The following is a 16,045-nucleotide window of genomic DNA, read 5'->3' on the forward strand; positions in this document are numbered from 1 at the left end:
AGGACCCTGTGGAAACTCTCGCAAACACGGGGAGAACATACAAACTCCACACAGATAAGGCCATGGTCGGGAATTGAACTCATGACCCCAGCGCAGAAGTGCTAACCACTTAGCCACCGTGCCGCCCTGATATATATATATAGATAGAGAGATAGATAGATAGATAGATAGATAGATAGATAGAGAGATATATAGATAGATAGAGAGATAGAGAGATATATAGATAGATAGATAGATAGAGATATATATATAAAAGACAAAAGAAGAGAAGCGCCACGCATAGAGTATTAAATGACCAACAATTAGTCTTCTCAAAATGGCAAACAAGTGAATTGGCCTCGTACCAAAAGACAAATAATAAACAGCTTATCTGTAATTAGATTCCCGACATCCTATATAGACTCCTTGATGTCCAGTCTTTATGCTTCCAGAAGTTCAGATCACTGGACTTGAAGACATTTTTGTCGGCACACTGTTTGTTCCCTCTTTGTCTCCTTATCTCTTATCTTTAGCAGACTCCTCTCTGTGTCAGTGCAAAAAGGCCCTGACTGTTTGCTGTGAGGAGGAACATTTCAAACCATGTGCTAGATCAACAACTTCTACTACCTGAGCCTGAGTCCCGAGGGCAACTGAGTACCGTGAAATGTAACAAGTTCCTCAGAAAGGAGTCTGCTAAAGATAAGAGATAAGGAGACAAAGAGGGAACAAACAGTGTGCCGACAAAAATGTCTTCAAGTCCAGTGATCTGAACTTCTGGAAGCATAAAGACTGGACATCAAGGAGTCTATATAGGATGTCGGGAATCTAATTACAGATAAGCTGTTTATTATTTGTCTTTTGGTACGAGGCCAATTCACTTGTTTGCCATTTTGAGAAGACTAATTGTTGGTCATTTAATACTCTATGCGTGGCGCTTCTCTTCTTTTGTCTTTTAGAATTATTTGAGCACTTGCAAATGAGTGCTTGTTTTTGAGGAGCTGCCTGCTGCGCAAATTTGTATGTTTTTTATATTTATATGGTATATGAGGTATACACATATATATGTAAATCATTGTCACACATTTTGGTGTTTTTTTAATATTGCACTAAGCGCCTTTTGCTTATTATCTTTCTATCTAGAGATATATATATATATATAAATAGATAGATAGATAGAGAGATATATATATATAGATAGATAGATAGAGAGATATATATATATAGATAGATATATATATATATATATATATATATATATATATATATATATATATATATATATATATATATATATATATATATATTATACACGCACACATATATAGAAATATAACAATCAATATAAACATATAAACATAAGTCCTGTTCTAAGCATTTCATATTAATAATAATAATATACTGTTATTATTGTTAGCAATGCTTTTATTTTTGTTATTAGCAATAACAAGTGTGAGCAGTGCCCAACTAATGAGGGGGCTGTCTGACAAGTGACAGCTCCCATGTGACTTGGTATAGTAAGTGACAGCAGGCTGGAGGCGGAGTTGTTTGGATGTGATCAGAGCTTGGAAAGTGCCCCGGGAGCTCCATTCCTGCTGCCTCTGCCTCCTGCGCCCCTAAGCTCGGACATCTCAACCCGTGGAAGGGGACCAAGGTCCCGAACCCAGCCGGGGAAGGCAAGAGCCTGCAGATGAGTGTGCACCATGCTGACCGCCGGGCTTCTTCCCCTGCCCCGGGCTCTGCTGCTGCTGCTGGGAGCTGTCACTCTCAGCTCAGGTACTGGGACTTTCTTCTCAACTTCAGGGACTGCATGATAAGGTTACCGCGCTGTGTGCTCCAGTGACTGGGGTAGGATGGGAGATGAAGGGGGGCAGCCTAAGGGTTTGTGTGATAACACAGTTATATAACTGTGTATATACAACATATATATAGGTATATAACTATACCAGCTCCCAGGCCATAGCATAGATATCAACAGGGCCATGTGAGCACCGCAGGTGTGATGACTGTATGTGAATGACAATATGTTATTCTATATTCATAGTATTATTATATATCAGTTACACTTTGCTAATCCAGGGAACATCATTCAGAAACATTGAAAAGTTTAATATCAGTTGCAGTATACAGCCATTAAATCTACCTTCAACTCCACATGTGCTGAGTCTAGCATTTTGGAATGGCATTTGAACAACTGTTATAATTATTAGCAATATTAAAATGTATTTAATAAAATAGGTTTTTAAATTTTAATGGCTAAATGGGAAGAACATTTAAACAGCTTTGTAACTAATGATTTATAAAAAAGAGAGAGAGAGAGAAAAAAAAAGTTTACAGTATATTGCCAAATAGTCTTAACCAATTATTTACTGTATCAACTTGCAGTTTTTGTACTGGTTGACAATGTTACATCAAAGACTATACTACTGTGAGTTTTGAGAGACATTTATTCGTTAGGATTGTGGACTGGACCAGCAATAATCCCATTGTACTGAAAAGCTTTGTCATCTATATTTCTTAGTTTTAAATGATTTCGTATTTAGCATTATTGATCACCCTTTTGCAACGTCTTGGCAATTTTGGCAATAATATCCCTGATTTGACAATTTTATTTTAAACTAAATATATATATTTTAAGTTCACCAATCTGGGTATGCCTACACTGTACTACCTGATTGTCATATTGTTTGATGAAAATTATAACAACTACATAACCACAAGAACAAGGTTGTATTATGCCAGTGCAGACTAGCATGAACTAGCTGGCATTACTCAAGTCATTAGTCTTATGCTTGGTGCGTTCATGCCCAGTGAGGGTAAAAGAGTGATCCTAGCAGGCAATTATGGTGGATCCTCTCCTTTATACACTCCACAGGGAACGGGAACGGTTTGTCTAAACAAAACGTGTTAATACTGAATATAATTATTAATAATACATTGTGTTTGAGGCTTTGCTGGCGAGGGAGAGCTATACACGATTAAATCTGCTGTTGTTGGGTGAACTCTTAGTCCGAGTTTAATCTTCTTAAGGGAGAGAGCTTCTAAAAAAAGGTCACAAAACAGCCCTGCCGGTATATATCGTTGATAGATGTGTATTTGTACAGAATACCTAGAAGGACATTTTACAACCTTTCCTGTACCAGTGTACTGTAAATGATAGAGGGTGTTGTTAGAACATTATAAAGTGTTCTGTGTTTCTGACATTTTTATGACATGGAATTTAAACTTGTCTTTGTCTGTGTTTCCACTTACAGATGAGCAAATTCATTTGATTGATGGATATAGTTGGCAGTTTATTGCCAATGCAACCAGACCAAATTTAGGCATTTGTGTTCTTTGTGTTTGGCATATAAATAGTAAGGTCTTGTACAGATATCAGCGCTGTACCTCCAGACCTGGATTTAAGTTACGTGTATAGCTGTGGTTGTCTATGGAACCATTCCTTGCTGTGTAAAATAAATAGATTTAAATAAATCTGCTCTCATATAGCCCATGGTCACAAGTTTGTAACATGTAAATAAAAAATTATTAGTATACAGAATAAAATAAAATAATAATGCGGCATGAATATAGACAGTCTGGTCTTCATTTTCTAAACTGCACTAGAAAAATGAGAAAATCTGATTGAATTTTATGGATTACAACAGCTTTTTTACAGTCACCTGGACACCAGTTTTCACAAATGTCCTTATTGTTGGCAGACTGTGATCCATTTTCTAGTTTGAATTTTATCAGATTGCCTGCTGAATCTACCATATCGTACACATAGAATAACTTTGTCATTAGGGATGAAACACCGTTAAAGAAGAGGGGTGCGGGGCAACTACAATGTAAAATTAAAACTTAAAAATAAATGAGTTTGAACAAGTGTTTGGAATGATATATAACTATTGAACCTGCAAATTATAAACTGCTGGTGACTGGTCGATTTGAAAAACAGGATTCTTTCCAACACTCAATTTTGGAGATTTATGAAAAATGGTGCACATGGAAAAGGTGCTGTTGCTCATAGCAACCAATCAAATGTTAGCTTTTATTTTCTACACTACACTACTAAAATAACGGGATCTTGCGTCATAAAGCATTGGTCAATAACGCATAGGTCACCGCTACCCTTGTATAGTGAGTTCAGGAGAAGGCGCATGGTGCGCTTCTTCCTGCGGTCATTATATGAGGAGCGCAATGGTTAACAGCGCCACTGTTGTGTGTGCAGAGAAGTAAGTTCTCCTCCCTTCCCCATACTTCCTTCCCTTTTGCTGTTGGACACCATGCTCCTTACATAGCGCCTCTAAGAACTGGCACACAGCAGACCTCAAAACTTTTATCCAGGCAAAATCTGTACAAAAGAAGCCACTCCCCATTCTACACAAATCACGCCATCAATTCACGCAAACCATGCCCCGATGGCCCAATCACATTCACTTTTCAACCAACCATGCCCACTCCACCCGCTTCAGTGTAAGCCACGCCCCTTCCAATGTCCTCATATTGGTTGGTTGGTTGGGGGGGTATGACACAGTGATATCTCTCCTGCAGTCACTGTCAGAGGGAAGCAGCAACTAGCACTGAGGAAAGGACTAAAGTATGTATGTAGGAGCCAGGGGGCAAGAACTGTCTCTGTCGCCCCTGGAAGTGAGCTGCCTGTGGGAAGGTTCTCTCACAGTAGGTTTCGGACTGGACATAACGTTTCAAAAAAGAGCTGGAAGCAGCGAATGAAAATGGGCTTAAAACTCCCAATAAGGATGTTCTCTTTATTTTAGTTCTTTTTTAATAGAGTGACAGTAAAGGTTGGTAGAGATTGCAGTGAGCATGGCATGCTGGGGCAGGCTGAGCTGAGGGGCAAGGGGGGCATCAGCCCCCCAGGCCGGTTCCATAGTGGGCTACTATGGGCTGGGTCACTGGGCCACCTGATTTTTTTTCTCCTTTAAAATGTTCCTAATAGGCTGCTGATTTGAGTCTTGCCCCCGGGCTAACATTTGCCAGCCCTCCCCTGATGGGATGCCCATGCTGATTGAGGCTGCAGGACGAACAGAGTTTTCATTCTAAAGGGTCAACACAGATCAAAGTAAAATAAGGATTGTGATAGTTTAGGATGACACACACATTGGGAAGTTACGCGAATTAGGCTGAAAATAACCAGATTGTCTGACTAGTTCTGCCTGAGCGTGGCCACCTTAAATCTTGCTCTACAGGTATTTTTGGACAACTTTTTTTAATTATGAAAAAAATTATTTGTTAATTATCAGGGGCAGAACATGTCACCGGGCCCCTTAGCACTGTTGTTCTAAATTGGGGATTGCTGTAGCTGAATAGAAATGTTTAGCCCTCTCGGTTGCCTTTGGCTGTTCTGGGATTTTGCCTGTAAGTCTGTGAGGTGATGGTGTAATGTTTTGTGAGGGCCCCTTTAATTACATCATAGTCTGTGCAGTCTTCCATGATAGGTCTCCACTGCATGTCTCTGCAGCGTGAAGATCTAATATTTCACTCCATTCCTCTTTGGCAAGTCATGGGGTCTGCAAATCACTTCACAACCAGCAGATGATCATCAATGTCTCCAACGCTGTCCTCAAATGTAGAAATGTCTAGTACCCAACCTTGGGTAAAGCACCTGGTACCTGTTCTCTGGGTGCTGGGGGTTGTGGCACCACCTTGTTGTTCCACGCATGGACAACAAGCTCTGCGTCAGTCACACTGACTCCTATTACCTCCATCTGCTTCCTTAGCGAAGTCGCCAGTTCCTCATTTAAAGGCTGTAGGAGGCGGCGGTTTCAGTTCCAACATTGGGGATTTTCCTGTGAGATGGTTATCTGGTAAGTCCTTGTAGGTACTATTCTGGTGTCTCTCCTTTGTAATGTCTGCTCTTAGGTTCCTCCTAATGGGGCCACTCCACCTCTGTCAGGAGCCCCTTTAGAAGGAAGCTAAGAGCAGACATTACCAAAGGAGAGATCTCCCAGCGCACTAGCACCTTACACATATCCCCTTTCATTTCCTTGGAGGGGCTCAATGCTTGTTTTGGTCACCGAACCCTGGGGTCCTTCTTGGACATCCTGCTGTAGTTGGGCTTCCTGTGCATCCCCCTGTGCTGCAGTCACTCCTCTCCTGAGTAATTGGCACTACTGTAACTGTTGTCTTAAGACGGTGCTTGAGTTTATCCAGCCACTGTTGGCCAGGATGGGTGTAATGTGCCCCTCCACTCCACCAGGAGGGGCTGTCACTGCCACCATCAGCCTCCTCCACTGTCACTTGGAACTGCTCAAAGTTATTGGGGAAAGGTGTTCCTGCTGCAGCAGCTGTGGTCTTATCCACCCTGACTGCTTATAGTGGATCACACTGCTGGGTTTCTGGCAGAGTGCTGACACAGGAGAGCTGGACTCATTGCTGGACAGCCGGTGGATGGAGTTAAGTGTGAGCTTTATGCTATTGGTCAGAGGGACACAGCAGGGTCAGGTGATTCACAGGAACAAGCACAGTCCTAATTGTAATGGTATTTACTGGCTCAAGAACTTCCTTTTAGTGCATGCACATACCACAAGCATGTAGTGTTAGACATGTGCTACTAGCCCTTCTTTTATACTCATTTACACAGGTCTGACAACCAGTCCCCAGCCCCTTTACCCAATCCAGGCTGATCTTCTTATCTGTACACAAGGGTCAGCCTTTCACTTGACATTTACCATAGTGACAAAGGGGGTGTGCCTGCCCCCTTGTCCTTGTGCAAACAGCTGCCAGGCCCCCACTCGGGACTGGTGCTTGCTTGTCTGGGACTTAATTCTAGGAGTTTGTCCTTGGGGTCTTGCACCACCTCTGATCTGAATTTGACTCCAGGACATCTTAAGCTAGATTCCAGGGCCTGGCAAAGTTAGTAGCCGAAAGCTTACTGAGCTCGACTGTGGTGCTTGACCTCTTGGAACGTTCAAGAGACCAAGTTCCTTCAGAGTTCATAAGAACACAAACATACACAGATTTGCCCAATCTGACATAGTGATATTAGAACACAATCTGTACAGATTTTACTGTACCCACTGATTCCATCACCGTTCTATAAAGGCTATTTCTGTGGAGCATCAATAGTTACTCGAGATTGTTTTTTGGAACACAAAGATATGTTTTTCACCATTTACTTCACATCATCCAGGCAGATATGTATGTTTTATTTGTCTGTGCATCAGATACAATTTTATCCAGAGGGTTTCTGCTTTGTATCCAAGCGTAACAAGCGTTAAAAATGATGGGTAATAAAATTGAGTGAGTAGTGAAATAGAAGATAGGGCAATATGTTTAGAAAATCAAGTTGTCCTCGGTAAGAATTCTTTCATATCTTATGGAAACACTGTGGCAATCAACTTACCTGATGTATATTGTATTTATGATGTTAAGCTAAATGCATTCTTGTACCCTGGTATAATGTTTCTCTGTATTAGTATATATATTTGCAAATTTTTTAATTCAATTTTAATAGCTTCCTTTTTATAAGTAGCATATTAACACTCTGTTGCAAACACCAATAATCTACTAATTGCATTACATTCCTAGAACCTGTATTGCTGTCAGTCAAAGCTTATCTTATAGTTACCTCTATGAAAACTTCTTCAATGACTCTTTTTTCTACTAGACCCATGTAGATATGATATAGAGAAGCGGTTTAATCATTTATTAACCACAGCATATGTCAACACTGCATGCAGTTAGAAAATGTAGCAGAGATAACTGTTTGTGTTTCGTTGTAACTGCTGATAGTTTGAATTGTTTTTTGTTTATAGCTATCAAGTTACATGAAAATTTCTATATTACAATTAATAACAGTACGTTGTATTGCTGAAAGCACATGGGGCAACGAGGTTGGGCGATTGGGCCATGCTGGACCAAATTCTCCCGGCATCGCTCCTTGTGGGGTGCCCAAGACCAAGGGACCGTGGTCTGCATGTATGTGCAGACATTAGCTGTTGACAGCAAATGGGCCTCGTGGGGTTGCTTAATGGCCAGATCTGTACAATGTAGACTACAGTGTGAATAGTTCTTTAGGCTACCGTGCCAAACCTCTAGATCTGCCCGTGGTGAGCGTAAGTGTGTGAAATGTTTCCTAGCAGAGTAATATAACTGTGCTGTGACAGGCAGGCTGCATACTGTTTGAACCCCTGACCTTTAGCCTTGCACTCCACAAGAGAACTTTGCAAGAGCTAATAAACTGGAGTTACTTATCAGCTTCTAACAGCTGCAACTGTTCCATACATGCTGATTTTGAAACATATTTTCATATTTTCAGTTGTAACCATTATTTAGTCGTAAAAGCCAATTCAGAAGTTCTTATTTTGCTGTTTTCCTGAGAAAACTACGCAAGCATGTTATCATGTAACAACGTCTTAGAACTTAACAACAATGATAGCTGAATGAATGTGCGAAAATAAGCTTATAAAAATAGATTCAAAATATAGGTTCTATTTACTATGCCTGGGCTGCTCAGGGGCTCCAGTAAAGACCTTCATCCTACATGACCCGTTTTACCTGACGCTGCTGGTGGAGGCAGAAAGTAAAATGCGTGTGTGCAGCTAGAGTCCGCGCTTGTGCATAGGCATACTTGCCTCCATTTGGGAAGTTACATCTGGTAGAGGGGTGTGTCCAGAGGACGGGGGGGGGGGGGGCGCTGCCAATTGCATCATTTTGGCCCTGCCCCTCGCGACAAATGCCATTTTGCTGCGAATCGCGTCATTTTAGACCCGCAATTTGCCTGATGCTGGAGATTTGCCAGCTCCCCGGGACTCCGTTAGACCGACCCGAATTTCGGGAGTCTCCCAGGCATTCCGGGAGAGTTGGCAAGTATGTGCATAGGATTTGACTCGGCAGGGGTTCAAGCGTAGCCTTTCCATATTCAGGGCACCCCATAAGAACAGATAAGCTAACGCCATCCTGAGATGGCATTGGTTTGCAGTGCTTTTCGCTCTTCATAAATTACTAACATTGTAGTCCCCTTAGAGTGGGGAAACCCATGAAATGTAGGTTAATGCAGAAGTGATCTCATAAATGGTGTAACTTGATGCAATGAACATTCTCAGCTGTTCCCTCCAGGTTTATGGCTGATTGCAGTTTTGTAAATAGACCCCTGAATTGCTAATTTTCTTCCTTTTTCACAATTTAATTTATGCAAAACAAACCCAACTCCATGGAAATATTTTGTGTTAAAAATGTAGCTAAATGCAGTATTGTGTTTCAGTGCACCTCTGCTAAACTGAGAGACATACTGTGTGACTCTCCAAGATTTTGGTAGCACAGAGCAGATAATTCTTTTTTTTTTCCTCTTCTTTGAAATCATGCACCTATTTCTGTTCCATTGTACCCATGTATTGCTGGAGGAGACGTTTAAGCGAGATTGATGCCGTGGAAACGGTCCATTTAGGGAACATTCCTGTCTCAGTGGGCAGAACCTTTATATCCCTTTGGAACAACTTCATTTTTATAACACCCTCAGAGGTGCCAAACAGCAAACATCAGCCAGTACATTAACTAGACATATTTGGCACATATCCAGGAGTAATTTATAAGGGAAAGGGCAGTATACAGAATTTGGAAAAAGCAACTATTGGTATACAGCTCCGTTCTATTCCCTAATTGTTACAAGGAGAGCCCATTTATAAAACAATATATTTATTATACATTAATAAAACAAGATACAATACTAAAACAGACAGTTGTGAAGACAGAGGGGCCCTTGTGTAATAACTAGTTTCCTGATTGCCCAGGATAACGCCCATGTGTGGTGCACCGCCATGTTAATGATGAATAAATAAAGGTAGAGTGAACATTTGGATCAATAACCCCTATGGGTTGAATCTGAATTTCTGTGGTCGATATATAGATAACATCTTTATTATTTTGAAAAGTTCTCAAAATCCACTACTTTGTTCCTCGATTACATCAGTTCCACTATTCTAAATCTTATCATCACTTTGATGTTTTGAGTCTCTCTATTATGAGTAAAACAGATCAAATTATCACTAAAATGTTTTTCAAAGCTACTGACACTGTTTACACTTTCAAAGTGGAAACAATCATAGATGGAAAAACAATATTCTATATGGGCAATTTAAAAATATACAATGTAAGTGTGGCTTAGTTTCTGACTTTGACTTACAATCATCTATCGTTAAGAATAGCCTACTAAAGAAGAGCTATCCTGAACTTCTTATGACGTTTGCTTATAGCAGGGCCAGTGACCTATTCTATAATCATGATACAACACTATTAAATGAACAAGCAGAAGAATCAGACAATACATTTACTGAGGCATTTATCACTGCACTACAAAGAGTACTTCATTGTTTACTTTCATTGTATACTTACATATCCACTCTCTACACCCACCTCACTCTTTCTCAAATAATGTCCATCCAGTCACCCCCCTGTCAAGCACACCCCCCTGTCTCAGCCACCCCTGTCCAGCACAACCCCCTGTCCCAGCCACACCATGTTCCAGCCACTTCCTGTCCCAGGCACCCCTTTGTCCCAGCACACCCCCCCTGCCCCAGCACACCCCCCTGCCCTAGCACACCCCCCTGTCCCAGAACACCCCCTTGTTACAGTACACCCTCTTCTCCCAGCTACACCGTGTTCCAGCCACCCCCTTGTCCTAGCCACTCCCTGTCCCAGCCACCACCTATCCCAGCCAGCCCCTGTCCCAGCCACACCGTGTTCCAGCCACCCCCTGTCCCAGCCACACAGTATTCAGTACACCCCCCTTATCCCAGCACACCCCGTGTCCCAGCACACCCCGTGTCCCAGCACACACCCCTGTCCCAGCACACACCCCTGTCCCAGCACACACCATGTTCCAGAAAACCCCTGTCCCAGCCACCTCGTGTCCCTCCACACCCCATGTCCCAGCCAACCCCAACAGAGCACTCCACCCCCCTCAACAGAGCACTCCATCTACATCTCCCTTCAGTTCACAATCAGACACTACATCTTGTTTTTGCACCCCAAACCACGTCCATTATACATATATATTACACCTGAGGAAGCAGGCTGTATAAAATGTTTTAATTTCATTGTATCATCATCATTATCAACATTTATTTATATAGCGCCAGCAAATTCCGTAGCGCTTTACAATTGGAAATTGTTTATTGTATCCTATCCTTTACTCATTGGTTTTATGTTTTTTATTTGTGGTTTAATAAAAGTGTCTACAGTTAGTCAACATAAACTTTTTGAGCCCTTAGTTAACGGTACTTTTACTCTGTACATTGAATAATTACACCCCTGCTAGATCCTTCTGTATTACCAAGAACACAGATAATAGAAGTCAAGGGCTTGCAATAATAAATAGCCAGATATGGATACTCTTGCTCTTGAACTTGATTTAGATTGTGCCTACCCAATTCCAGATGTCCTGCAAGAAGTCTACCATTGCTGATTGCATTCATTATCTCACTTGTCATCATGCAAACATTGTACATATGCTACATCATCATCATCTACTGTACATTTATGATAAGACACCATCTGTGCTTCTCTTTCCTCTGCAACCCCTGATACATCCTTCTCTCAACTCCCAAACTGTTGCTGTCCACATTGGAGTTTACCCGACCCATGCGCTATTATCAGATTATTCCATTTCTATGTTCAGCAGCGATAGATATTGAGCTCATAAACTATCTCCAATGCACCACAGGATGACAATCCTATCTAAGGTCTACACAGAACCTAGATGTTTAGAGAGAGCATGCACCCAGGAATACACACAGCACTGAAATACACTGTGCAGCAAGTATATATATTATATATATATATCTATTTTTATATATATATATATATATATATATATATATATATATATATATATATATATATATATGCTGTGCACATATATTTACTCCATTGTTTGTATTGCCCTCACGTGTGTGAAACAAAATAAACGCCCCAGGACGCCTCTGTCCTCACATTTGCTCATATCCACATTTACTACTCAGCCAGCTCAATGGAAGACACCATCGTTTAGAAATTCTAATATAAAAAAGCTCCCATATAATAGGAATACAAAGTATTGAAAGAAAATACCTTCCAGTAGTTGAGTTATTTTACACTTTCTAAAGCTGGGTACACACTACAGAATTTTCCACCAACTTTTTATGCCGATCTATTTTACATGCGATCGATGGTCCGATCGCTCGGTCCATGGACTGCATACACACTAGCCTTGTTTTAGACGATAAAGGGAAGAGCGGACGTCCCTTTAGCGACTTTTTACAGCCATGTTGACGTGAGCAATGATTTCAATTTCGTACACATCGGTCGGAAGTTTATACACACTACACAACGGAAACGAGATTGGAACGAAAATATTTAACGGTACGACCAACCAAATGAGGCGACAATCGTCCATTTGGGCAGACTTTCGACCATCGTGTCACTGCACACACTGACCCGACTTTTGAACGAGCGGTCGTATGTCGGCTGGTTGAGCTGATTATTGGACAAAAACCGTGTAGTGTGTACCCAGCTTAAGGCACTTTTGTTTGTCTAATTAATTTTAATATCATCTAACATTTTTACATATTACTTTTAAGATAATTTTCTTGAGTCAATCTGTCTTAATTTGTTCCAGAATTATTACATATTTATTGGTCTCTGTACAACTTCTATCACGTGCCTGTGGCTATTTATGCAAATAAGCATTTTGAAACAGATTAAAGGATAACAAAAACTGTAATTCCATGCATCTCTGCTCCTTAGCTGGATGATTATCCTGGGTAAACAGCCTGGAGAATATTTTCATGTACCTGTAGCTCTAAAGTTTAAAAGTGCAGCTAGTATAGTGTCCGTACGGCATCTTCTAAACCGCAGCCTGTTAACAGGACCAACACATTTCACCTGTATAAAGGGATTTCTCCATAAAGCTGTGATTAGGAACGGAATGAAACACGGGTTTTAGAGTTTTCTAATGTCTGAAAATTGTTGTTAAAGTTGCTGTTTACCAGCTCAACAAAAGTGGAACTTGTATGTCGTCTGTGGAATAAATATTGAATTGGACTTTTGTAATAAAACGGTTTGCCTGATATGTCTGAATGATACAAACTCCAATCATTTTACAGTATCATCTTTCCATTTTGTCGTAATAAAATATATTATTATAAATGGGCAGGAATCATGAGTTGATACAGTTTTTGGGAAGGTTCCGAAGAGAAATGGTGCTTGGTATAATGTACTTTTCTTTTAATGTTGTAGAATGTTTGTTTATCTTATTACATTTGTTTATCTAAGTTCATTTGTGCACCAGAAGCACATAAACTTTCTGTTTATGAAACGGGCAAAAGGCTATAATTATAAAAAAAGACCTTGTTAAAAGTTAAAAATTAACATCCATGTGTAAATGATATGATCTGAATCCTTGTGTACAGCTCAGTTACTATGTGCCTGATTAGGATAAGGGAAGGTTGTAATAATGGTGCTGTAATACTGAACATTACAGATAGTGAGAATAAAAGATGCTTTTTTATAAATATGAGCCCAAAAGTAGGCAACATGTGGATTTCCATGTTGTGGAACTACAGGTCCCATTATGGCCTGCCAGTCCATAGACTGTGCTAAATGAACTATGTTCAGTATTTAATGGATTACAATTTCCTATCATTATGGACTTCCTGATATCCTGGCCCATGGAGGAAAGCAGATGTGGTACCAATCTTTAAAAATAACAAATTTGAAACTAATTTGAAACCAGGAAATTATAGACCCGTGAGCCTGATTTCAGTTCCAATATTTTTGTTCTACCATTAAAGCACATTAGCGTGCCACAAAATAGCTGTTGGTATGGGAGGCTCTGAACTGTGATGCAGACTCCAGAATTTTGAAGGGGGCGCTATCACACGGGAACGCTGTTACAGGTTATTGCATAAGATCAGGTATTACTATACACACAAGACACTTACATACTGTACCAAGAAAGAGACAAGCGGCCTATTTATCGAGCTGAAAAAATACCTATCTCTGGCGAAAAAACCCGTTGGCTTCGTCCTATATATCCCCAGTGATATTGCTGGCGGAGAAAAGATTGGCTGGGCCTCATGCTTTGCAAGGCGCAGCCTATTAATCAAGGATCGTGGCAGTACCAGTCAGGGCCATCTTTTCCATTGGGCACGAGGGGCAGCTGCCCAGGGGCCCCACGGGCAAGGGGGCCCCTTAGGCACGGCTCTTAATGAGAATAAATAATCCTGCAAAAGAAAAAAACCTGCAAAAAAAACCTTCAAGGGTCACTGAGCAAGTACATCTATCTATCTCTATCTCTATATATCCATATCTATATCTGTATCTATATACATCTATATACCTATATCTATATCTAGGGGCCCCGGTGCACTGCTTTGCCCGGGGGCCCATAATGTTGTTAAGATGGCCCTGGTACCAGTGCTACCGCAATCCTCCTTCTTTTATTGCCATCGCAGGATGACGATTGCAGAAGAAATACAATTACATTTTTTTTATATATAAATAAAGCTTTTTTTCAACTGGGAATTCTTGAAAAAAAATATTATTTTATCTATATTTAAAAACATTTCAGGGATAAGCTGTGATAGGAAACCAGCCATTTATTGGTAAATAAGACCAAAAGAGAGGGAGCTTTTATGTGTGACATTTTTTTTCAAAAATTGTGGACTGCAGTGTCCGTTTAACACTGTTAAACACTGTCATAAAACAAACGTGAGCAAGAACTGGCCCGCGCTGTGTGTATCTCCAAGGGCAATGAGTTATTAGTAAGCCCAGTTAGAGGATGCAAATATGCACTTGGAAAAAATAAAATAAAATAATAAAAATATATATATATATGTCAATGTTACTTTCAATGTAAAACCTCACTTTAATTCCCATTTTGGCATGTGTCTTTAGCAGGATTTGTCCATTGTCACAAGCCCACGTTGTGCAGGCTCCCATGAAAGGTACAACCACTCTAGCAAATAAAGCATGTGTATTTATGTTGCAAACGACTCCTGGTAATGAATAATATCCATGTCTTCTCTAGTTGTGTTGGAAATTAGCAATTGAAATAATGAAGACGAAGGATGAAATTGTGCGAGGGCTCTATAGGGGACCAAATACCTCCCACACATTACAGAGCCCTACGTCCCACAGTGCAAAGCTTCCTGACGCCTCAGTCCCCCTAGGAAGTCCAGATTCCACCCTGCATCAGGGCGCTGTAGTTGCCACGTGGACCACTACTGCTATAGTCCCACCATTGGCTGCCTTAAAAGAATCCATGCTATTATGGTTAAAGGACACACGCCCAAGTATCAGTAGCAGCTGGAACATTAACTTGCACTGAAAGACAAGTTGTAACCTAAAGTCTTGTTCAAAGCTGAGGATGCTTATAGGAAGCAGACCATCACTTCTATTATTTCCCATCAGACAAGTGAGGTAATGAGTGCTTCAGTCTGAAGGACTCTTTTCAACAGCTATGTAACGACACGCCTGTATTGAGAACAGTTAAACCTGTGTTTGGTCATAAAGACATGACGGGGGACAGCTATGTATCAGACAAGTTGCATTAGTGGAGCTAGGAATGACATGTTTAAAGACAATAGATTTCCCCGGCATCTTTCATGGAGGGTGCGGTTGAGCATTAAGACAGCGTTTTCCAAGCTGCATCTCGGCTTCATGTGGTCTTACTGGCTGTCAAAAAGTCTTAAGTCTTAAGTCCTCTGTATTCAGTTTAACTTTTACTATTCTGTTCCAGACAAACAATAGTAACTTGTAGTTTAAATGGCAAACGTCTATATGTTAGCAACATCCTGACTGTAGGAACTTGATAGAGTCTCCGGATCAGTCTTACGCTTTGTGGGCCACATGGGCGGCCCTTTAACCTTCTAGAGGGCCGCATATTACCCTTAATCTTAGTAACAAGATAAAACAAAACATTTAATCAAACAAAGAGACACCTATCTGTAATAACATAATAGACAATAAAGTCAGAAGAAGCTGGGGGCTGTAGGTGGCTGCTCCAAGGGCGACGTGGGGCCCTAGAGCAGCCTCTTAATGAAGGGGGTTGTCCTAAATGGGAAGTACTTTGTAGTGATGGTTTTAC

General features: G+C 40.7%; 1 protein-coding gene across 1 annotated transcript in view; it reads left to right on the forward strand.

Annotated features, from left to right (window-relative positions):
- Positions 1–1,547: 1,547 nt before the first annotated feature.
- The window catches only part of ACVR1C (activin A receptor type 1C), a 96,284-nt gene continuing 81,786 nt past the window's right edge, over positions 1,548–16,045 (forward strand). The window contains exon 1 of the mRNA XM_075180842.1: positions 1,548–1,752. Within this exon, the coding sequence (XP_075036943.1) occupies positions 1,680–1,752 (73 nt within the window). The 5' untranslated portion in view covers positions 1,548–1,679. The remainder of the gene's footprint in view (positions 1,753–16,045) is intronic.

Source organism: Mixophyes fleayi, chromosome 7 (assembly GCF_038048845.1).
Source record: "Mixophyes fleayi isolate aMixFle1 chromosome 7, aMixFle1.hap1, whole genome shotgun sequence".
Taxonomy (NCBI): Eukaryota; Metazoa; Chordata; class Amphibia; order Anura; family Limnodynastidae; genus Mixophyes; species Mixophyes fleayi.